The sequence below is a fragment of the Staurois parvus genome, unplaced genomic scaffold (assembly GCF_062004578.1).
Source record: "Staurois parvus isolate SC_StPar_1 unplaced genomic scaffold, SC_StPar_1.0 ptg000595l, whole genome shotgun sequence".
In the NCBI taxonomy this organism is placed as follows: Eukaryota; Metazoa; Chordata; class Amphibia; order Anura; family Ranidae; genus Staurois; species Staurois parvus.
The window spans coordinates 505249-531219 of NW_028318391.1; the positions used below are offsets into that span (position 1 = coordinate 505249).

General features: G+C 46.5%; 2 protein-coding genes across 2 annotated transcripts in view; one reads left to right on the forward strand and one right to left on the reverse strand.

The window, feature by feature from the left end:
• GLP1R (glucagon like peptide 1 receptor) overlaps positions 1-25971 on the reverse strand; it is a 469752-nt gene that overhangs the window by 413521 nt on the left and 30260 nt on the right. The gene's annotated exons all lie outside the window — the stretch shown is intronic.
• On the forward strand, positions 23342-25372 carry LOC149449924 (uncharacterized). The gene has a single exon (XM_089692568.1). The coding sequence runs from the start codon at positions 23342-23344 to the stop codon at positions 25370-25372; it is 2031 nt and encodes a 676-aa protein (XP_089548694.1).

Here is a 25971-nt window from a genome sequence, read left to right on the forward strand (position 1 = left end):
TGGCTCGTCCCTGACTACTCTCCTGCCTGTTGTTATATTACTATTGGACCTCCCGTTGCTGAACCTTGGCTACTCTCTGTCTACTGTTTAGTACCTACCTGCCTCCACCGTTACCGACCCGGCTAGTCTGACTACAGTCATCCCTGACTGTCATCCATCCATCCCGCTCGGGACCTGGACTTGTCAGCCTATTCACAGCAGGCTCACCCCCCCCCCCGGCACATACCCTCGGCGGGACCCCTCTACCACAGTTGGGTGCACTCAGGGGTCGCGACCTGGTTTCAGTCTTGCACCAAGTCCATCCCCACCATCAGGGGCTCTGGTGAAAAGGCAGACTGGGACTTAGACTCAGCGTCCTGGGGAATCCCGTTCTGTGGATCACTAGAGATTCCGCCGGGCGGTGCCTGAGAGGCACCTGTTGCACGTGGAACTGTGTGAGTGAATCAAACACTGTTGTGTATCACCTTTATGTATGATTTATTGATTTTTATTCACTTATTTGTACCATTTCACTTATATTTATTTATCATGTTAATTTGTGAAGGATTTATATGGTAGTAGCGCCACATTATTTCTCGTTTTATGCTACATACTTGTCTATAGGTATATGACTGGATGATGGCAGCTTTACCTCTATGATTAGCTGATAGGGACTTAGTTAGGAGCGCAGGAGGTCTGTCACACTAATAATGCAGTAATGTTTTTAACCCCTCGCCCTCCTGAGGATTTACCCCCCTTAATGACCACGCCTCTTTTTGCTACTCGGCGCTGCACTAATTCAACTGATAATTGCGCGGTCATGCAATGCTGCACCCAAACAAAATTTACGTCCTTTTTTTCACACAAATAGAGCTTTCTTTCAGTGTAATTTGATCACCTGTGCGCTTTTTATTTTTCACGCTATAAACAAAAAAAAGCCAAAAATTTTGAAGAAAAACAATATTTTTTATTTTTAGCTATAAAAAATATATAGTAAACTCAAAGTTGGTTATAAATTTAGGCCAAAATGTATTCTGCTCCATGTTTTTGGTAAAAAAAATCCCAATAAGTGTATATTGATTGCTTTTTGTGGAAGTTATAGCGTCTACAAACTATGGTATAGATACTGCAATTTACGCCATTTTTTTGCTATACAGCGCTGCGCTAGTTTAACGGACAATTGCGCAATCATGCAATACGGTACATAAATGAAATTTACATCCTTTTTTCCCCACAAATTGAGCTTTCTTTCGGTGGTATTTGATCGCCTGTGCGGTTTTTATTTTTTGCGCTATAAAAAAAAAGGCTGACAATTTTGAGGAAAAAAAAACAATATTTTGGACTTTTTGCTATAAAACATGTCCAGTAAAAAAAAATGCAAAAATCAAATTTAGTCATAAATTTCTGCCAAAATGCATTCTGCGACATGTCTTTGCTACAAAAAAACCCAATACGTGTAAATTAATTGGTTTACGTGAAAGTTATAGCGTTTACAAATGGCGGGAAAGATACTCGGATTTTTAGGGGTTTTTTTACACTAATAATGGCGGCGATCAGGGACTTATGGCAGCGACCAACGACTTATGGCGGGATTGCGGTGGACATTTTGACATTGGGGGGTACTGACTTGGGGTCACTGACATCCCCAAAAACACTAATACAGTGATCAGTGCAAAAAAAAAAAAACTGACACTGTACTAATGGCACTGGGGAGGAAGGGGTTAAGTTTATTTTGCAGGGAAGGGTTATAGGAGTGAGGGGAGTGTTTTACTAGGGGGCGGGGCGGGGCGTGTACTGGGCGGGACAAGGCTGATCGAGAAAGAGAAACTGTTTTTTCTCGATCAGCTCATCCTCGAGCTGAGAAGGAAGTGACAGACAGCACAGCTACTGCAGCTGTGCTCTCTGTCACTGTTCACCGCCGATCGCCGGGACATAGCCGCTAAGGAGCGGCTGTGACCCGGAGACTGACATCTGTGGCGGTGATCCACAGGACAAATAGGGCGGCGGCACGCCCCCTATTTGTTTACAAAACACACGTCTTAAAACGTGGTTTTGCCTGTGAGTGCCGCCCTGCCGCCGTATATGTACAGTGGCAGGGAGGCAAGTGGTTAATATACCTCACTCTGAAAAAAAAAAAAAGAACTATAGCCACTAGGTGGTGTCGCAAACGTGCGCATCAACGATGGACGCGGTTCAACCATTTTGGCTTCGACCTCCATCTTGGCGAAGAGGTTTACTGTCCTGAAATATATTTTTCCTTCATCCTCTCCCCTTCCTCTCTGTTCGGCCACAGTGACATCTGGTTGTGGGTCACTGGCAGGCTAGAGCAGCAGGGAGCCCAGAGCTACAAAGCCCCCCCCCAGGAGAGTTGGAGTCCCACTGTCCTGAGAATCTGTGTAATTTCACACCTCATAAAAAGATATGGGAGCCTTCCCAAGAGTTGAAAGGGACTCTGAGCTAATAACCTAGCTCAGCGTAGGTGACAGAATTGGATGAACACTTCTCAAATCAATTTTTCCCCTATATCTCATATCTTGGAATATGGAAGACTTACATAAAAATTGGACAACCCGGCAGATGGCCAATGAGCAGGCGAACAGTTTGATGGGTCACTCGCTTATCTCGGACCATCAGGGGAGCCGAAACATAGAACTCGTGAACCGTGCAATATATAATTTCATAATTCATATCTAAATAATCCTCAGACTTGTCTGCATAATAATATACCCGCGAGTGGACTATCGCTTGTGCAGATGGAAAGTTATGGATCAGAATATGAATTATGAAAGATGTTGGTTCCAGTTTAGGGTTCCGCCTGACGGTTCCTCCCTAAACAGGGGATTGGTCTTTCACTTCAGAACCACCCCCTGCTGGGAAACTTTAAAACAGGCTGCCAAGCCTAAGGAAGTTAAGTTAAAGATATCTCCCATTCTTAACCTCAATATACCACCTGAGGAGAGACCCGTGCCTTTTCGCTCTGAAACGTGATCTGCTTCCATCCAAGGCTTAATGGCTAGTAACTTAACCCTTTAACTTCTCCCTGTTATCTCTTTGATGTGCTGTTTTCTATGTGTATATATATATATATATATATATATATATATATATCTTAGTTACATCTTCTCTGTAAATATTTTTACTGCACCTGTTTGACCCTTTTAGTAATAAATCTTTCTTCTGAAAGTGTTGAACTGTTTCTATAGCTCTTACACACGTCACAACGCGGTTTTAGGTCGCCTAGCCCTTCGGTTACGAGTTTTGGTGAGAAGGTCTGGGGTCTGACGCCGCGATCGTGACAGGTGGCGCTTGTGATCATAGAAGATCATTCTCTTACACAGAATATGGCGGATTTCGTTGGAGCTGTGCAGATATTTGCAACATTTGTTTAGCAACCTTTTATGCCTAGACCCCCAAGAGTGCATTCTGTGTTCTGGTTGGAACTAATCTAAAAAAGATTGTAAGATGTTGACCTACCTGGCCATGGCTATGCGCTGGGATCAAGGAGTAAAGCACGAATGTTCAGCTTTGCTATTAAACAGGATGTAAATTCCACATATTTATCCAGTTCCTGCGGGCCCTTTGCAGCTCATGTGTCTATATGTGTCTAAATGTGTCTATAGGAAATGGCTTTTCTGGGAACACACACTCCTGACCCGATGCTTACTTGCGCTCGGGAGCTTCTGATCATGTGACAGCTGTCAGGGCTGCTGTTAGAAACCAGGGCCCCCCCAAGCCACAGGGCCCCATACAGACAACCTAACAGGGCCTCCCATGCCCACAAAAAAAACACAGCTTACTAGGCTTCAGTTATGAATGAACACAGTGAGCGATTGGCACCGATCACTCACTGTGTTCATTCAGGAATGGAAGAGGCTGGTAAGTGACTGGAACTGATCCCCTGTATGTTTCTCTCTGCAGCAATTGAAAGCGGGGAGAAGAAAAGAACCCAGCTTTCAGCTGCTGCAGAGAGAGCCATATGGTGGATCGGTTCCAGTAATTGCCCCGTTCACCCTTCCTGCTCACATCCGATTCACCAGGCTGCCTGGGTCCCCCTGCAGGCCTGGGCCTCATACAGGAGGACTGGTGGTACCCCCTTATCCATGGCCTTGACTGCTGTGACAGCTAATGACAGCGTTCACAAGATTGTTAAGCCCACCTTCCGGTGTGAAGATTCTCTTAAAGCAGCGGTTCTCAACCTGGGGGTCGCGACCCCTTTGGGGGTCGAACGACCATTTCCCAGGGGTCGCCTAAGACCATCGGAAAACACATATTTCCGATGGTCTTAGGAACCGAGACGCCGCTCCTGTCTCCGGCGATGTGTGGGCGGGATGATATGCTGCCCCTGTCACCGCCTCCTCGCCGCTGATTGGCCACCGGAACTGTAGCTCAGGAGAGGCACACAGGCGGCCAATCACCGGCGAGAAGGTGGAGCTTGGAGAGGAGGAGCCGAGCGGCAGCGCGCGGAGATCGAAGAAGATCGAGGGAGCTGCCGGAGCGAATGAAGAGAGAGGCCAGAGAAGGAAGACAGCTGACAGGTAAGTGCAAATTTTGCTGCTGCAGCCAGGTATGCAGGATGTAGATGGGAGAGGGAGAGAGCGAGCCCAGGCTGGAGCAGGGGTCAGCAAGGTAAGTATCATTGGTGTCAGTGGGAGGGATAGTGCCCCATCATTTGTGTCACTAATACCAACGATGGGGCACTATTCCTCCCCCCACTGACACCAACGATGGGACACTATTCCTCCCCCCACTGACACCAACGATGGGGCACTATTCCTCCCCCCACTGACACCAACGATGGGGCACTATTCCTCCCACTGACACCCACAATGGGGCACTATTCCTCCCACTGACACCCACAATGGGGCACTATTCCTCCCACTGACGCCAATGATGGGGCACTATTCCTCCCACTGACGCCAATGATGGGGCACTATTCCTCCCACTGACACCAATGATGGGGCACTATTCCTCCCACTGACACCAATGATGGGGCACTATTCCTCCCACTGACACCAATGATGGGGCACTATTCCTCCCACTGACACCAATGATGGGGCACTATTCCTCCCACTGATACTAATGATGGGGCACTATTCCTCCCACTGACACCAATGATGGGGCACTATTCCTCCCACTGACACCAACGATGGGGCACTATTCCTCCCCCCACTGACACCAACGATGGGGCACTATTCCTCCCCCCACTGACACCAACGATGGGGCACTATTTCTCCCCCCACTGACACCAACGATGGGGCACTATTCCTCCCCCCACTGACACCAACGATGGGGCACTATTCCTCCCCCCACTGACACCAACGATGGGGCACTATTCCTCCCCCCACTGACACCAACGATGGGGCACTATTCCTCCCCCCACTGACACCAACGATGGGGCACTATTCCTCCCCCCACTGACACCAACGATGGGGCACTATTCCTCCCCCCACTGACACCAACGATGGGGCACTATTCCTCCCCCCACTGACACCAACGATGGGGCACTATTCCTCCCCCCACTGACACCAACGATGGGGCACTATTCCTCCCACTGACACCCACAATGGGGCACTATTCCTCCCACTGACACCCACAATGGGGCACTATTCCTCCCACTGACGCCAATGATGGGGCACTATTCCTCCCACTGACGCCAATGATGGGGCACTATTCCTCCCACTGACACCAATGATGGGGCACTATTCCTCCCACTGATACCAATAATGGAGCACTATTCCTCCCACTGACACTAATGATGGGGCACTATTCCTCCCACTGACACGAATGATGGAGCACTATTCCTCCCACTGACACCAATGATGGAGCACTATTCCTCCCACTGACACCAATGATGGGGCACTATTCCTCCCACTGACACCAATGATGGGGCACTATTCCTCCCACTGATACTAATGATGGGGCACTATTCCTCCCACTGACACCAATGATGGGGCACTATTCCTCCCACTGACACCAATGATGGGGCACTATTCCTCCCACTGACACCAATGATGGGGCACTATTCCTCCCACTGACACCAATGATGGGGCACTATTCCTCCCACTGACACCAATGATGGGGCACCATTTCTCCCACTGTTACCAATGATGGGGCACTATTCCTCCCACTGACGCCAATGATTGGGCACTATTCCTCCCACTGACGCCAATGATTGGGCACTATTCCTCCCACTGACGCCAATGATTGGGCACTATTCCTCCCACTGACGCCAATGATTGGGCACTATTCCTCCCACTGACGCCAATGATTGGGCACTATTCCTCCCACTGACGCCAATGATTGGGCACTATTCCTCCCATTGACACCAATGATGGAACACTATTCCTCCCACTGACACCAATGATGGAACACTATTCCTCCCACTGACACCAATGATGGGGCACTATTCCTCCCACTGACACCAATGATGGGACACTATTCCTCCCACTGACAACAATGATGGGGCACTATTCCTCCCACTGACACCAATGATGGGGCACTATTCCTCCCACTGACACCAATGATGGGGCACTATTCCTCCCACTGACACCAATGATGGGGCACTATTCCTCCCACTGACACCAATGATGGGGCACTATTCCTCCCACTGACAACAATGATGGGGCACTAACCTCCCACTGACACCAATGATGGGGCACTATTCCTCCCACTGACACCAATGATGGGGCACTATTCCTCCCACTGACACCAATGATGGGGCACTATTCCTCCCACTGACACCAATGATGGGACACTATTCCTCCCACTGATACCAACGATGGGACACTATTCCTCCCACTGATACCAACGATGGGACACTATTCATCCCACTGACATCAGTGATGGGGCACTAGTCCTCCCACTGCAAAATTACAGTTGTGAAGTAGCAACGAAAAAAATGTTATGGTTGGGGGTCACCACAACATGAGGAACTGTATTAAGGGGTCGCGGCATTAGAAAGGTTGAGAACCACTGTCTTAAAGGGATAGGGGGGAGGCAACAAGGGGTTAAAAAAAAACAAAAAAAAAAAACTTACTTTAGTAAGTGTATCCAAAGTCAAAACCTTGTTTCTTTAGCATGGGAATAAGTGATGAGGTAGGTTAGAACCTCTGCCGGGTTTTTTATAGCTGTCAGTGTCCCCTTTAGGGAGATTAAGGCCAAGTGCTCACGGGGACATCCAGCTGCAGTGTGTCCCTCTCAAGGTTTTAGGGCATTCAGAAAGAAGAGGTGCAGCATCCAGCCATGCAGCAGGCCGCCTGTCAATATCAATGTTTATGGCAGGCTGCTGCTGGACAGGGATGGACGCTGCACTGAGGTGGTACTAGCATTTAGAGCCCCGTGCATTTAGGGACAAAGGTCCGAAATGCAGAAGACCTACGTTCCTGGACCTTCATCCCTGAATGCACAGGACTAACACGCAGACAGGCATGCACTGCTGCTGGATGACCTCGTGTGCAAGGGGGCTTATTCTCTCTATTGGTCCTGGTGACCATTGTTATTATGGAAAAATCTATTTTTCCACAACTTCACACACACACAGTCAGTAATGCAGTCTTTGAGCTGGGTTTTTAGTCGTTTTTATTGAGTGGTTAACAACTTGATAGGGTCTAGGGCTGTGGTCCTCAACCTGTGGAACCTCAGGACCTACATTTGTCCTTGGCCATTAAGGCCCCATTTACACGGGACACTTCTGAATGATGGAAACTGACTGCTGGAAAACGTAGGTTAAAAAATGTCTGTTTAGCCGCGTTTGCATAACGCGTTTATGTGCGTTTGTGTTTAGAAGCATTTTTTAAAGATAAGCACAGGAGAACCTACCAAATGCCCAGAATGCACAGAAAAGTGGTAAATGATTAACTATTTCACTCCACCAGTGTCAGAATGCCTGCCGCAGTCCCGCTATAAGTCGCTGAATGCCGCCATTACTAGTAAAAATAAATAAATAAATAAAAAAAGAGCCTAGTATAAATACCGCCATTTGTATACGCTACAACTGTCGCATAAACCAATTAATTTACACGTATTGGGATTTATTCTTAGCAAAGACACGGAGCAGAATACATTTTGGCCGAAATTTATGCCAAAATTAAATTTTTTAAAATTTTTTACTCGATATGTTTAATAGCAAAGGGTCAAAAAATATAGTTTTTTTTTTCTCAAAATTGTCGGGCTTTTTTTTCTATAGCGCAAAAAATAAAAACCGCACAAGCAATCAAATACCACTGAAAGAAAGCTCTATTCGTGGGAAAAAAAGGCCGTAAATTTCATTTGGGTGCGGCGTTGCATGACCGTGAAATTGATAGATAAAGTAACGCATTGCCATAAAGCAAACAATGGCCCGGTCAGGAAGGAAGGGGGGGAAATCATCTGGAGAGCGAGGGGAGGGAAATCCTCTGGAGGGCGAGGGGGGGGGGGAATCCTCTGGAGGACGAGGGGGGGGGAATCCTCTGGAGGGCAAGGGGGGGGGGAAATCCTCTGGAGGGCGAGGGGGGGCGGGAAATCCTCTGGAGAGCGAGGGGTTTTTAACAAATGTATTTGTTTCATTCAGATGACGTCACAAGATGCGATTGTAGTTTGGGGCCACAGGGGAAATTAATTAAATCTTCAAATTTGTTTGATAATTCATATCTGGATAACAAATGGATCCAAATTTTGTTCCGTTCGTTAATTCAGAGGCACCTGGCACCGGTCAATATTGTCCAATCAGCTCATGCCATTTCTCTTGGTGTGTTTGAACTAACATCCGGAAATATTGAATTCTTCTGATTCGAATCCATCCCATTTGATAATATAAATCACATAGATGGCAACCATCTGAAAAGTTGCTACACTTTTCAAATCCACCCGGACCAATGAATATACTAAACGAATGACGACGATACTAGATGATATCCGGAAACGAATTGGTTCAACATAACAAATATGACAAAACTAAATTCTACCATGAACGAATGCATCCAAACTGAAAATTTCCGGCATGCACAGGTCTACTCCAGACCAAAGTGGTCAAACCATGTCGTCATGAAGCTGGCTTTGTACACAGGGGCACAGTCATGGTGGGACAGAAAAGGGTCTTCACCAAACTGTTACCACAAGGCTGGAAGAGAACAATTGTCTGCAATGTTTTTGTATAATGTGGTATGAACAGGACCCTTCACTGGAGACGCCTGAACCCCATCATTCGAAGGAGTGTCCACATACTTTGGACCATATAGTGTATCTGCCTGGGGTGGGATGACCCTATTACCAATGTTAAAAGAGTTCTTTAACCACTTCAAGTCCGGACACTTTCACCCCCTTCTAGTCCAGACACGTTCACCCCCTTCCAGTCCGGACACGTTCACCCCCTTCCAGTCCGGACACGTTCACCCCCTTCCAGTCCGGACACTTTCACCCCCTTCCAGTCCGGACACGTTCACCCCCTTCCAGTCCGGACACGTTCACCCCCTTCCAGTCCGGACACGTTCACCCCCTTCCAGTCCGGACACTTTCACCCCCTTCCAGTCCGGACACGTTCACCCCCTTCCAGTCCGGACACTTTCACCCCCTTCCAGTCCAGAAACTTTCACCCCCTTCCACTCTGGACACTTTCACCCCCTTCCAGTCCGGACACTTTCACCCCCCTTCCAGTCCAGACACTTTCACCCCCTTCCAGTCCGAACACTTTCCCCCCCTTCCGGTCCGGACACTTTCACCCCCTTCCGGTCCGGACACTTTCACCCCCTTCCGGTCTGGACACTTCCCCCCCTTCCAGTCCGGACACTTCCCCCCTTCCAGTCCGGACACTTTCACCCCCTTCCAGTTCGGACACTTTCACCCCCTTCCAGTCCGGACACTTTCACCCCCTTCCAGTCCGGACACTTTCCCCCCCTTCCAGTCCGGAAACTTTCACCCCCTTCCTGCCCCCAGGCCAATTTTCAGCTTTCAGTACTATTACACTTTTAATGACAATTGCACGGTCATGCAACACTGTACCCATATTAATTTTTTTAGCATTTTTTTGAGACAGATAAAATTTTATTTTGGTGGTATTTATTCACCGCTGGGATTTTTTTTTCTATATAAATGAAAAAGTCCAAATATTTTGAAAAAAAAGTATTTTTCTTATAAAATGTTGCAAATAAATAATCTTTCTTCATAAGTCTTGGCCAACATGTATTCAGTTATCTTTTTAGTAAAAAAAAAAAAAAACTAATTAGTTTATAACCAAAAATTATAATTTTTCAAAATTTCATTTTTACATTTTTATTTTTTTATATTATTTATTTTTTACATACTGTCACCCTAGCAGTACAGTGCCACCATGGTGACACTGTACTACTTGTGGGGGGTGATGAAGATTTTTTTTTTTTTAATACTGATTGCTTTTACACCCATAACGGCTGTAAAAGCAATCGTTTCTCCTTCTCTCTGGCTGCATTCTTGCAGCCATTGAGAAATACTGTGAGAGCTGTGATTGGTCACAGCTTGTCACATGGTACAAGGCTGCTGTGACTAGCCTTGTACCATGTGATCTCTGTGATCATTCACAGATTTCACACTTAGTAAGCAATGATTTCAGAAGTGACATCTTGCTTACTACTCTTCATGTGATCACTGATTGGCCATTCAGTGATCACATGATCGGGATCTCACACAGAGGTCCCGTACAACGATCGGTGTTCCGCTATGTTCGGAGGACACAGCGGGCACCGAAACGCGGCGCTTTGCACTCCCAGGGAGCGCGCACAAGCAGGGAGCGGGGAGGATGTTTATAAATGGCCACCCGACTCTGCACTGACACCATCCAGCCGTTTCTGTACATGGGCAGGGGTTAATCATGAACCTCCAATGACCGGACTGATGTTGGATGAGAAGACCTGGCTCCCAACCAGCGTTCCAATTCATCCCAAAGGTGTTCCACATCCTTGCCTTGGATGCTGAACAAACCTGACCAGGTACTTGTTGGACATCTCATTCCAAAAACATGGTTGTTAAGTTGGAGTTGACTCCTTTGCTGTTATAACATCTTCCACTCTTCTGGGAAAAGGTTCTACAAGATCTTGGAGGGCATCTATGAAAATGTGTGCCCATTTGTGAGGTCGGGTACTGATGTTGGATGAGAAGACCTGGATCACCATTGATGTTCTAATTCATCCCAAAGGTCTTCAGTAGGGTTGAGTTGAGTCGAGTTCCTCAACACCAAACTGGTAAAACCATGTATTTTTGGATCTGGCTTTGTACACAGGGCACAGTCATCCTGGAACAGAAAAGGGTCTTCACCAAATTGTCACCACAAGGTTGGAAGAGCACAATTGTCTACAATGTCTTTGTATGATGGAGTATTACCAGGACCCTTCACCGGAGACGCCTAAACCCCATCATTCGAAGGAGTGTCCACATACTTTGGACCATATAGTGTATCTGTCTAGGGTGGGATGACCCTCTTACCAATATTAAAAGAGTTCTTTAATCATAGACCCCTGAACTCCATCATATGGAGGTCCATGTACCTTCGGCCATGTTGCGAAGGAGACGTCTGCTAAAAATTTAAAGAGAATTTGAAGTAAGTTTCCAAAGCAAACACATAAATATCTGTTTATATGATATATTATTACAATTATCTATGAAGGAGTTACATTGTTGCACTGGTGGGCGCAGAGCTCCTGGAGAATCATTCCGCTTTGTCATCTGGCAGCAGGTCATAGAGTGCAATCCACTCGTGCTATCAGAACACAGAAGGGCGTTTAAATATAGAAATGGGGTGATAACGGCCTTCTCGGCCTCTTTTGTCGCTCTGCGTTCCTCGAGTTCAGCCTCTTCTTCCAGATAATGTCCCGTGTAGCTCCTGCCAAACATCCCTCGTCCCGCCATTGGCTGATAGCCAGGTCCAGGGATGTCCGGACTTTGTCAGCCGCCAGCTGACAGATCACCTCATTGTTCCCAGTTACCTGAACCCAGCGACCGCACCATGACGTCATGCGGACGGTAATAGATGAAGCTAATCGGGCAACAAGTGAAGTCAGCAACTACACAGAGCAACGGTGCAAAAGTTTTACAAGTTGTCATTGGGGGGGGGGCACAAGTTTCAGACACCCCACAGAAGTTTTGAATTCCTAAGATTTTTAGTACCAAAACAGAGGAGAAGAAGGAGAGACCATCCACCAGTGTTGGTGAGCTTCTTTTAAATCCAAAACATCTCATCTATTGCAGCTTACCAATCATTATATGTGGCAGCTGCATTAGTTTTCATCTTCTTAGGCTTTTTTTTCACTTGGTGCTCTGGCCAGTAACACACCCCCCTTCTATATTAGAGTGCCCCCACTCTGGATGAAGGAGCACAGGGGTAGAGGCAGCCCTAGGGTTGGTGTCACCCGGTGACACCCCCTCCGACGATCCCTGCAGAATGGATCGGATCTGCGGATTGAGCACAATGGATCGGACTCCCATCCATTATGCTCAATCTGCAGATCTGATCCATCCTGCGGGGATCGTCGGTTTACTTTAAAACGTACCTTTTCTTGGAGCGGGTCCGGTGTCACCCCGTATAGGTTGCATGCCGACGATCCCCGCAGGATGGATGGGATCTGCAGACTGAGCATAATGGATGGGAGTCCGATCCATCCTGCGGGGATTATCGGCATGCAACCTAAGCGGTGACACCGGACCCGCTCCACGAAAAGGTAAGTTGTAAAAAAAAGCCGACGATCCCCGCAGGATGGATTGGATCTGCGGATTGAGCAGGGGCGGACTGACCATTTAGGCACTTGGGCACTGCCCGAGGGCCTGGCGTCTGTAGGGGCCCCATGAGATGCTCCTGGTACCTTCCATAGGCTTTTCTGGGTGTGGTTTGAGTGTGGGCGAGGACACAGGGGCCCCATGATTTCCTATTGCACGGGGGCCCCATGAGTTGTCAGTCCGCCCCTGGGATTGAGCATAATGGATCGGAGTCTGATCCATTATGCTTCCCAATCCGCAGATCCCATCCATCCTGCGGGGATTGTCGGCATGCAACCTATACGGGGTGACCCCGGACCCGCTCCACGAAAAGGTAAGTTGTAAAAAAAAAAGCCGACGATCCCCGCAGTCACCACTGCACAGGGGGCACCTTTGGACAGCAGCATTGTCAGTCTGGGGGTGGAAGGGGGTGTTGGATGTACAACCAGATTTAGATACACACATTGAAGCCAAACTCCAGCTCACACTTTACACCCGGTTACAAATTATTATGCAAATTCTATTTGTCACAAAGATTAAATATTTTGTTTTTCAGTGTAACTCATGGATGGCATTGTGTGTCAGGGCTCTTTTGATCACTGAAAACAATCTCGGACACCTGTGATCATTAGATTGGCCGGTGAGCCCAATTTCAGGAAAAACTACTAAAGGACGGCGTTCCACATTATTAAGCAGAGCGCCATTTTCAAGCAATACGGGGAAGAAAAAGGATCTCTCTGCTGCTGAAAAGAGTGAAATAGTTCGATGCCTCGGACGAGGTATGAAAACATTCGATATTTCATGAAAACGTAAGCGTGATCATCGCACTATGAAGAGATTTGTGGCCGATTCAGAGCACAGACGGGTTGGTGCAGATAAAGGCACATTGAGGAAGATTTCTGCCAGATCCAGGCATCGGATCCAGAGAGCAGCTGCTAAAATCCCATTACATAGCAGCAAACAGATATTTGAAGCTGCTGGTGCCTCTGGAGTCCCACGGACATCAAGGTGTAGAGTCCTCCAGAGTCCTGCAACTGTGCAGAAACCTTCTATTCGGCCACCACTAACCAATGCTCACAAGCAGAAACGGCTGCATTGGGCAGAAAAATACATGAAGACTCATTTTCAAACAGTCCTGTTCACTGATGAGTGCCGTGCAACCCTGGATGGTCCAGATGGATGGAGTAGTGGATGGTTGGTGGACGGCCACCCTGTTCCAACAAGGCTGCGACGTCAGCAAGGCGGTGGTGGAGTCATGTTTTGGGGCGGAATCATGGGAACAGAGCGGGTCGGCCCCTTTAGGGGCCCCGAAGGTGTAAAGATGACCTCTGCAATGTATGTGGAGTTTATGACTGACCACTTTCTTCCCTGGTACAGAAGGAAGAACTATGCTTTCCGTAATAAAATCATCTTCATGCATGACAACGCACCATCTCATGCTGCAAAGAATACCTCTGCATCAATGGCTGCTATGGGGATAAAAGGAGAGAAAGTCATGGTGTGGCCTCCATCCTCCCCTGACCTCAATCCCATTGAGAACCTTTGGAGCATCCTCAAGCAAAAGATCTATGAGGGTGGGAGGCAGTTTACATCCAAACAGCAGCTCTGGGAGGCTATTCTGACATCTTGCAAACAAATTCAAGCAGAAACTGTCCGAAAACTGCCAAGTTCAATGGATGCAAGACTTGTGATCTGCTATCAGATAAGGAGTCCTATGTTACAATGTAACGTGACCGCTTCAAATGTTTACAAAGTTACAATGTTGGGAAAAGTTTGATTGAAATAGCTTTTGATTTCAGTAAATTTGCTGCAAACACAACAAATGACAATTTTCAGTTCTTTACAACCTAGAAAGTGTTTGGAAACTTCCTGTGCGGAATAATCCGGAACACAAATCCTGTTATCATTAGGAGGTTTGTGCAATAAAATGTGAATTGTCCTCTTCTAGTTGTCACCTGAGAATTGTACCGACTTATTTACATCAATTATTGAGGGAAATGAGACAATATCATCTGCAGAATAATTTGGAACACGGTGTAGAATCAGTTACCGTTTTTTTTTTTCCTTTTTGGGATTTCCATAATAAATAAAAGCCGATCATTGTAAGCACCCCTGACAGTGGTAGATGGTTTGTGTCATCCCTGTAGCCGATGCATTCTGCTGGAAAGCTTGTTCTTTTGAAAAACAAACAGACTTACTGGCTGGATTACCAGATGAAAATAGAAGAATGAAAGCTTAAAAAAAACGAATGCAGCCGCCGCATCTAAGAATTGATAAGCTGCAATATAATAAATGTTTGCTTTTGGGTTTAACCCCTTGCCCTCCACAGGATTTACCCCCCCCCCCCCCCCCCCGACCAGGCCTCTTTTTGCTACTTGGCACTGCACTAGCTCAACAGATAATTGCGCGGTCATGCAACGCTGCACCCAAATTAAATTTACATCCTTTTTTTCACACAAACAGATCTTTCTTTCGATGGTATTTGATCACCTGTGCGCTTTTTATTTTTGGGCTATAAACAAAAAAAAGGATACATATTGATATTTTTTACTTTTGGCTATAAAAAAATACAAGTAAACTCAAAATTAGTTATAAATTTAGGCCAAAATGTGTTCTGCTCCATGTTTTTGGTAAAAAAAAATTTCCTAAGAAGTGTATATTGTGTCAGTGTGTTTTAAGTAAAAAAAAAACAGAAAAACAAATTGCGCACTATTGTTTCTGGGCTGTACTCCGGGTACAAACAACAAATAACATACACATAGATGGTGTCGCTGCGATCGTCAGGAGCTGGAGAATTTATTTTGGGTTACTCTTTGGTGGTAGGTTATGGTAGAAACAAGAAGCACACAGCTACATAGAAAAAAAGATTTTTTTTTTACTATTTTGGGCCAGTTTTCCTTTGATAATAAAAAAAAATCATGAGATATCCATTACCATTTACGACCAAATGAAATCCCAATTTGTCCTGAAAAAAACGCGGTATAATCCACCCGGATGTACAAAGTAGTGGTGATGATATGTACGGTTTTACTAACACTTGTCAACGTTGCAAAATTGTGCTTAGGCATTAACCACTTGCCCTCCAGAGGATTTACCCCCCCCCCCCCCCCCTTATTGACCAGGCCTCTTTTTGCTACTCGGCGCTGCACTAATTCAACTGACAATTGCGCGGTCATGCAATGCTGTACCCAAAAAAAATTTACACAAATTTTTTTTCACACAAATAAAGCTTTCTTTCGGTGGTATTTGATCACCTGTGCGCTTTTTGTTTTTCACACTATAAACAAAAAAAGACTAAAAATTTTAAAAAATATGTTTTACTTTCAGCTATAAAAAATATATAGTAAACTCAAAGTTGGTTATAAATTTTGGCCAAAATGTATTCTGCTCCATGTTTTTGGTAAAAAAATTCCCAATAAGTGTATTATGATTGCTTTGTGTGAAGTTATAGCGTCTACAAACTATAGATACTGCAATTTACGACACTTTTTTGCTATACATCGCTGCGCTAGTTTAACGGACAATTGCGCGGTCATGCAATACGGTACATAAATGAAATTTACGTCTTTTGTTTCACACAAATAGAGCTTTCTTTCAGTGGTATTTGATCATCTGTGCACTTTTTATTTTTGGTGCTACAAACAAAAAAAAACTTTTTTTTTAAAAAAAGATATTTTCTCATTTCTGTCATAAAAAATATCCAAAAAACTCAAATTTCATCATAAGTTTAGGCCAAAATGTATTCTGCTCCATGTTTTTGGTAAAATAAAATTCCCAATGAGCGTAAATTGATTGCTTTGTGTGAAGTTATAGCGTCTACAAACTATGGTATAGATACTGCAATTTACACCATATTTTTGATATACAGCGCTGCACTACAGTAGTTTAATGGACAATTGCGCGGTCATGCAATACGGCACATAAATTAACTTTACGTCCTTTTTTCACACAAATAGAGCTTTCTTTCGGTGGTATTTGATCACCGGTGCAATTTTTTATTTTTGGCACTATAAACTAAAAAACTTTTTTTAATTTTTTTTTTTTAAAGATATTTTCTCATTTCTGTCATAAAAAATGTCCAAAAAACTCAAATTTCATCATAAATTTAGGCCAAAATGTATTCTGCTCCATGTTTTTGGTTAAAAAATCCCAATAAGTGTATATTGATTGCTTTGTGTGACAGTTATAGCGTCTACAAACTATGGTATAGATAATGGAATTTACACAGCTTTTACTTTCTGATTGCTCATCACATTTCTTCAGGTGCTAAAATAGTACAAACACCCCCAAATACCAGGACAGTACAAACACCCCCAAATACCAGGACAGTACGAACGCCCCCAAATACCAGGACAGTACAAACACCCCCAAATACCAGGACAGTACGAACGCCCCCAAATACCAGGACAGTACAAACACCCCCAAATACCAGGACAGTACGAACGCCCCCAAATACCAGGACAGTACAAACACCCCCAAATACCAGGACAGTACAAACACCCCCAAATACCAGGACAGTACAAACACCCCCAAATACCAGGACAGTACAAACACCCTCAAATACGAGGACAGTACAAACGCCCCCAAATACCAGGACTGTACAAACGCCCCCAAATACCAGGACAGTACAAACGCCCCCAAATACCAGGACTGTACAAACGCCCCCAAATACCAGGACAGTACAAACACCCCCAAATCCCAGGACAGTACGAACGCCCCCAAATACCAGGACAGTACGAACGCCCCCAAATACCAGGACAGTACAAACGCCCCCAAATACCAGGACTGTACAAACGCCCCCAAATACCAGGACAGTACAAACACCCCCAAATACCAGGACAGGACAAACACCCCGAAATACCAGGACAGTACGAACACCCCCAAATACCAGGACAGTACGAACACCCACAAATACCAGGACAGTACGAACACCCCCAAATACCAGGACAGTACGAACACCCCCAGATACCAGGACAGTACAAGCACCCCAAAATACCAGGATAGTACGAACACCCCCAAATACCAGGACAGGACAAACACCCCGAAATACCAGGACAGTACAAACACCCCCAAATACCAGGACAGTACAAACACCCACAAATACCAGAACAGTACAAACACCCCCAAATACTAGGACAGTACAAACACCCACAAATACCAGGACAGTACAAACACCCCCAAATACCAGGACAGTACAAACACCCCCAAATACCAGGACAGTACAAACACCCCCAAATGAACCCTTTCTGGGAAGCAGACACCCTAAGCTATCTTCTGAGAGGCATAATGAGTCCATGGAAGATTTATTTTTTTTCCACAAGTTTTTGGAAAATGGCAAAAACATTTTTTTTTTTTTACACAAAGTTATCATTTAAATTATTTATTTCTCGCACAAGCCATGGGCATATGTGGAATTACACCCCAAAATACATTTTGCTACTTCTACTGAGTATGGGGGTACCACGTGTGTGAGACTTTTTGGGAGCCTAGCTACATACAGGAGCCTGAAATCCAATGAGCACTTTGAAAGCCTGAAGGTGTGGAACTTCCTCATTTCACTTTCTCACTACCTATCACAGTTTTGGAGGCCCTGAAATGTCAGGATAGCACCAAACCCCCCAAATGACCCCTTTTTGGAAAGTAGACACCCCAAAGAATTTAAAAAGAGGCTCGTGCGCACCCCCTACCCGAAAATGCAGAATCACATATATATATATGTGATCCTGTGATCCTACGCACAGGGGCCACCCTGTAGCAGTAAATCTACTGTGGGCGGTCCTAAAGCGGTTAATACCACTTTGAAAACAAACTTCATTTTTTAGTTTAGGAAACATTTTTTTCCCCGTTTATTACATTGTGGCATACGCAAGAAAATTCCTGCTTACATAAATTGTTGGTGTGACATAAAGGGGCATATTTACAAGAAAAAAAAAACGTATGGTTGTTCTGTGCAAATAGCATCAAAATCGAAGCTTACTAGCAGGGCCGGGACAAGGGGTGGGCAGGAGGTGAGGCTGCCCCAGGCGCAATGGTTTGCTGTATGGATGAGGGCGCCTTCCTTCTGTCACAAGGCTGACAGGAGTTGTGACAGCGGCATCACTACTCCTGTCAGCCCAGCGCTGGGAGTGTCAGAGAGAAGAGAGAGCCTGGGGGGCGATGCAGGCTGTGTTCTCTCTCCCCCGCCTCCTTCCTGCAAGTGCAGCTCTCCTGTGTTCAGAAGCCCTTTTGTCAGATTTGCATCTTTCCCCCGGGCTCTGGATGACCTTATCCCGGCACTGCTTACTAGGCTCATTTCCCTCCATGTCTTTCATTTATAACAATAGTTCTCAGAATTCATTTTTGTGTATTCAAATTCGACTGAATTCAAAATTATGAACGGATTAAAAAATAATAAGAACGTTACAATCCATAATTCACAATCCATTTGTCTTTTTGATGGTACTGTATATGGTGTGTGTATGGTGTGTGTGTGTTGTGTGTATGGTGTATATCTTGCATGGTGTATGTTGTGTGTATGGTGTATATCTTGCATGGTGTATGTATGTTGTATATCTTGCATGGTGTATGTATGTTGTACATCTTGCATGGTGTATGTATGGTGTACATCTTGCATGGTGCATGTATGGTGTATATATGGTGTATGTATGGTGTATATCTTGCATGGTGTATGTATGGTGTATGTATGGTGTATATCGTGCATGGTGTATGTATGGTGTATATCTTGCATGGGGTATGTATGGTGTATATCTTGCATGGTGTATGTATGGTGTATATCTTGCATGGTGTATGTATGGTGTATATATGGTGTATGTATGGTGTATATATGGTGTATGTATGGTGTATATCTTGCATGATGTATGTATGGTGTGTATCTTGCATGGTGTATGTATGTTGTATATCTTGCATGGTGTATGTATGGTGTATATCTTGCATGGTGTATGTATGGTGTATATCTTGCATGGTGTATGTATGGTGTGTATCTTGCATGGTGTATGTATGGTGTGTATCTTGCATGGTGTATGTATAGTGTGTATCTTGCATGGTGTATGTATGGTGTGTATCTTGCATGGTGTATGTATGGTGTGTATCTTGCATGGTGTATGTATGGTGTGTATCTTGCATGGTGTATGTATGGTGTGTATCTTGCATGGTGTATGTATGGTGTGTATCTTGCATGGTGTATGTATGGTGTGTATCTTGCATGGTGTATGTATGGTGTGTATCTTGCATGGTGTATGTATGGTGTGTATCTTGCATGGTGTATGTATGGTGTGTATCTTGCATGGTGTATGTATGGTGTGTATCTTGCATGGTGTATGTATGGTGTGTATCTTGCATGGTGTATGTATGTTGTATATCTTGCATGGTGTATGTATGGTGTATGTATGGTGTATATCTTGCATGGTGTATGTATGGTGTATATCTTGCATGGTGTATGTATGGTGTATATCTTGCATGGTGTATGTATGGTGTATATCTTGCATGGTGTATGTATGGTGTATATCTTGCATGGTGTATGTATGGTGTATATCTTGCATGGTGTATGTATGGTGTATATCTTGCATGGTGTATGTATGATGTATATCTTGCATGGAGTATGTATGGTGTATATCTTGCATGGAGTATGTATGGTGTATATCTTGCATGGTGTACGTATGGTGTGTATCTTGCATGGTGTACGTATGGTGTGTATCTTGCATGGTGTACGTATGGTGTGTATCTTGCATGGTGTATGTATGGTGTACATCTCGCATGGAGTATGTATGGTGTATATCTTGCATGGTGTATGTATGGTGTGTATCTTGCATGGTGTATGTATGGTGTACATCTTGCATGGAGTATGTATGGTGTATATCTTGCATGGTGTATGTATGGTGTACATCTTGCATGGTGTATGTATGGTGTGTATCTTGCATGGTGTATGTATGGTGTACATCTTGCATGGAGTATGTATGGTGTGTATCTTGCATGGTGTATGTATGGTGTACATCTTGCATGGTGTATGTATGGTGTACATCTTGCATGGTGTATGTATGGTGTGTATCTTGCACGGTGTATGTATGGTGTGTATCTTGCATGGAGTATGTATGGTGTATTTCAGAATAGGATGACACCTGGCACTGAACGCAGCGGTTGTAAAGCAGAGCGCAGTTCATCATCCGCAATCAATAGTGTGACATGACAGGCGCTAAGCGTCCTCTCCGCTCTCTAACCCGCATCCACAACAAGGACATTTATCATCGGATTGTTGGATGAACCTCCATCTGGGAGCGCTCAGGAAAACCTCGCAGAGCCACAACACAGATGGAAGATATCAGCGCCAAACCGCTCGCCGAGAGATTCCGATCTGCATTATACCAGCCGAGTGTAACAGCAGCCAACACCAATACAGAGCTACACATCAATAATGTCACCTCCAAATGTGAAGACTCTGCAGAGTCCATACATGCAGAGTAAGGACCGATACCGAGAATGACACCCGGCATCCGGGACAGGAGAAGTGGGACTCTGCAGAGTCCATACATACAGAATAAGGACAGATACCGAGAATGACACCCGGCATCCGGGACAGGAGAAGTGGGACTGTGCAGAGTCCATACATACAGAATAAGGACCGATACCGAGAATGAAACCCGGCATCCGGGACAGGAGAAGTGGGACTGTGCAGAGTCCATACATACAGAGTAAGGACCGATACCGAGAATGAAACCCGGCATCTGGGACAGGAGAAGTGGGACTGTGCAGACTCCATACATACAGAGTAAGGACCGATACCGAGAATGACACCCAGCATCCAGGACAGGAGAAGTGGGACTGTGCAGAGGGTGTGGTTTCCTGTGGAGCAGCTGCAGGCTGTGTGGTGCTGACCTCCTCTGATGTCTGATACAAGCCCAGGGTTGGGCTGCCCTGGGCTGGGACGCCTCCCAGGAGAGTCCCAGGCTTCTCGGCCTGCTCATGGAGGTGAAGCTGTGGTTGGTGGTGAAGCGGGAGGACGGAGTTCAGTGAATGGAAAGCAAATGGCAGAGACTGTGAGTAGATGGGGGAATGTTGGTGATGGAAAGTCCAGTGTGAGAAGTTCTGGTAATACAGAGAAGATGAAGTCAGTCCAGCAGGGTGATAATGTCTCTCAGCAAAATGTCAGTTCTGGAAGTGCAGCACATGGCAGTCCACCATTGCAGCCACAGCATGCCCAGCAGAGAAGGGCCCAGTCAGTTCAGTCCAAACAGCAATGTAATGTTGTCACCAAGCAAACTCCAAGCTCTGGAGGAGCAGCTCAAGGCAGTCAGCCATTGCAACCACAGCAGGCCCAAGCCGTGCAGAGCGGAGCCCATGCCATGCAGAGCGGAGCCCATTTAGTTCAGTCTAAACAGCAATGTAAGGCTGTCACCAAGCAAACTCCAAGTTCTGGAGGAGCAACCCAAGGCAGTCCGCCACTACAGGCACAACAAGCCAAGCAGGGGAAAGTTCAATCTGTCCAGCAATGTGATGTTGTTACCCAGCCTAGTCCAAGCCTTGGAGGTCCAACTCCGGGCAGCCCACCATTACAGGCACCGCAAGCCCAGCAGAGCAAAACCCATGCCGTGCAGAGCGGGGCCCATGCCGTGCAGAGCGGGGCCCATCCAGTTCAGTCAAAACAGCCATGTAAGGGTGTCACCCAGAGCACTCCAAGCTCTGGAGGAGCAATGCAAGGCAGTCAGCCATCGCAATTACTGAAAGCCCAGCAGAGCGGAGCCCATGCCGTGCAGAGTGGGGCCCATCCAGTTCAGCCTAAACAGCAATGTAATGTTGTCACCCAGCGCACTCCAAGCTCTGGAAGTGCAACTCAAGGGAATCAGCCATTACAGTCGCAGCAAGACCAGCAGATCAGAGCTCAGTCAATTCTGTTTAAACAGCAATGTAATGTTGTCACCCTGCACAGTCCAAGTCATGGAGGTCTAACTCCATGCGGTCAGCCATTACAGGCACCACAAGCTCAGCAGAGCGGGGCCCATGCCGTGCAGAGCGGAACCCATACAGTCCATGCAGCTCAGGAATGTAATGTTGTCACCCGGCATGCTTCAAGTTCTGGAACTGTAAATCAAGGCAGTCAGTCATTGCAACAAAAGCAAGTCCAGCAGAGTAGAGCCCATGCCATACAGTGCAAAGTCCATGCCGTGCAGAGTGGTGATCACACAGTCCATATGGCTCAGGAAAGTGACACTATCACCCAGCACACTACCAGCTCTGGAGTAGCAACAAAAGGCAGTCAGCCATTGCAAACAAAGCAAGCCCAGAAGAGTGGAGCCCATGCCGCACAGAGCCCAGCACAGGCCGTTCAGAGCGGGGCCCATACAGTTCAGAGTGGAGCAGAGACACCTGTCACTCCCAGTACTCCGCGCAGATCTGCAAGGACTACGTTGGAGCAGAAAACTCTGAAGGAGAACTTACAGCAGTGTGTAATGGTGGGCAGTGGCCAGGAACGCTCAGGTCCCGGCAGAAGAAAGATGATGGAGCCAATAAGCCTCCACAGTCTGGCCCGGAGAGTCCTTCTACATCCAGCAGAGACCCTTCACCCAGTACCGCTGATGGGGATCAGAATTTCAAGCCTCCCGCGGATAGGAAGCAGAAAGTGTTAAAGTCACCTGTGCTGCGCCTGGCTGACAGGATTCCTGCTCTGGAGAAGAGAATGAAGACCTTGAGGAAAGCTAAGGCTTCGACCCAGAAAAGGATTGACTCCATCTACAGACTCAAGGCTGCCGACCCCGGGAATGAAGTCCTACATGACAGCGAGCTTAACTCCCTGGGCATTGAACTGGCCGGTATATCGAGGGACATTGATGCTGTTATGGAAGAACTGGGACCAGGGGGGGAGGTGTATCGGGATTGCGATTGGGTTGGGGCACAATTAAGTGTAAAGATGGAGTCTTCTTCAGAGTCAGACTCCGGGGAACTGATCCAAGGCACGCTACCAGCAAATGTGCTCCCTGAAAGACAGACTCCAGCTCTGGAGGACAGCGGTAGCGTCAGCTTCACCCAGCAGACTTTCATAGTGCAGGAAACCCAGAGAAGCGACATGATGGACTCCCAGCACATGGACTATGAGGACGGTGTTGCTACCCCCGGTTCTCATGGTGGAACCAATGCTGAGGGGACTGGTGTTCAGGATGGGGTAGTTGATAATTATGCAGATGAAGCTGCTGATGCTAGTGGTGATATGGCCAGTGCTGATATCACTAATATTGATGTAGGGGTTCCTGATGTCATTAACACTGAGGTAGGTATGTCTGGATGGGGTCAGGACCAGTCTGAGGACCCTGTGAATGTGGCGATGGAGGAGTCAGTTCAGGATAACACCCGTGATTTCCCCCCTTTGGTTGAGTCGCCACCTGCATCAGAAGGGAATAGTGGTCCATCTGGCCATGTCCCTCCTCGGAATGCCTGGAGCCGTGGGGCTCCTTCTTTTTCCAACAGTACCGGTTATACTGGTCAGGCCTTCAAGAGGAGGAACGTGGTCAGGTTGAAGCATAGGGGTTCCAGAGAAGAGCTCCCTGATAGGAGGTTTGTAGTTAGGGAGTTGCTGTGTCAGCAGATGGGGTTTGTGCCCGCAGATATTTTGGCAGTCATCAACCTCCCTGACAGACAGGGGTATGATGTCAGCTTCAAGCTCATGTCTGGCTTGGACAGGTTCTGGGCCGGCTTTAGTGGGTTTCAGGATAAAGAGGGGTGGAAGATTTTCACCTTCATCCCCATCTCCAAACCTGACACAGCAAACGTGAACATCATTTTCTGGAATGAGTCTGTGCCCCCCCAGGATATTGTAGTCTGGCTCAGAAGGCATTGTGAGATGGTCTCTGATCTGACCAAAACTAGGGACAGTGATGGGATCTGGACTGGAGGTTGGAGGGTTCTTGTCAAGCTGAGGCAGAGTAACCATGTCACCCATCACCTTCCAAACTCCTTCATTGGGCGGGAGAGGGGAGTTTGCTTCTATGCAGGTCAGCCCAGGCTATGTTTCAAATGCGGTAGGTCGGGTCATGTGGCGAGTGTCTGCTCTATCATGAAGTGTAATGTGTGTGGGGAGGTCGGCCATGTCAGTTCTACCTGTGAGAACATCAAGTGCAATCTATGTGGTAGGCTTGGCCATTTGCACAGAGATTGCCCGGTGGCTTTCCACAATAGGGATGAGGAATCAGTGGATGAGGAATTTCTGGTGGCAGCAGAACACCTGGAGGAGGAAGCCTTAATGAATGGGGTCATATCAACTGAGGGGGAGGTAAACCCAGAAGTCCAAGGGGCCAGCCTCGGGCAGGCAGCCAGTGTGCAGCAGGCTGAGGAGCAGCGGCCACCTGTGGCCATCCCATCCGTTTCAGTTCCTGCCTCTGTGGAGAACATTCCCAGGCAGAAGAGAAGGAATAGGAAGGACAAGGCCACCCGTAAACCTGAAAGTGAGTGGACCCGAGTGCAGAAATCCGCTAAGAAGGTGAGAAGGGCGCCAGAAGGTAGTATGGCAGTCAGCAACCAGTATGATGTCCTCTCGGAGTCAGATGCCGACTCCTGTGATCTAGAGGACCAAATGGAGGAAGAAGTAGAAAGGGAATCTGCAGCTAGTTCAGGGGAGGACCCGCCCACTAAGAAGCGCCCGCCCCCGGCTCCCGTATTTGTAGAATCCAATATGGAAACTGGTAGTCGGCAGAGTGACTCAGATTCCGATTTATAAAAAGAGTTTAGAGCCGAAAGGAATATAAAATGGGAGGAATTTATTTACAGCATCAAATTCTATGCAGAACTTTCATTAGTTTAATTTGTTGACTTTCTGTCGTGAAGATGTAGGCAGTTGTTACATTGTTGGTTTATGTGTTTTTTATGATGATGGTTACAGTTTTGTTACCTTGTAATTTGTTTGTTTATACAAATAAAAATATCCATACATACAGAGTAAGGACAGATAAAGAGAATGACACCCGGCATCCGGGACAGGAGAAGTGGGACTGTGCAGAGTCCATACATACAGAGTAAGGACCGATACCGAGAATGACACCCGGCATCCGGGACAGGAGAAGTGGGACTGTGCAGAGTCCATACATACAGAGTAAGGACCGATACCGAGAATGACACCCGGCATCCGGGACAGGAGAAGTGGGACTGTGCAGAGTCCATACATACAGAGTAAGGACCGATACCGAGAATGACACCCGGCATCCGGGACAGGAGAAGTGGGACTGTGCAGAGTCCATACATACAGAGTAAGGACCGATACCGAGAATGACACCCGGCATCCGGGACAGGAGAAGTGGGACTGTGCAGAGTCCATACATA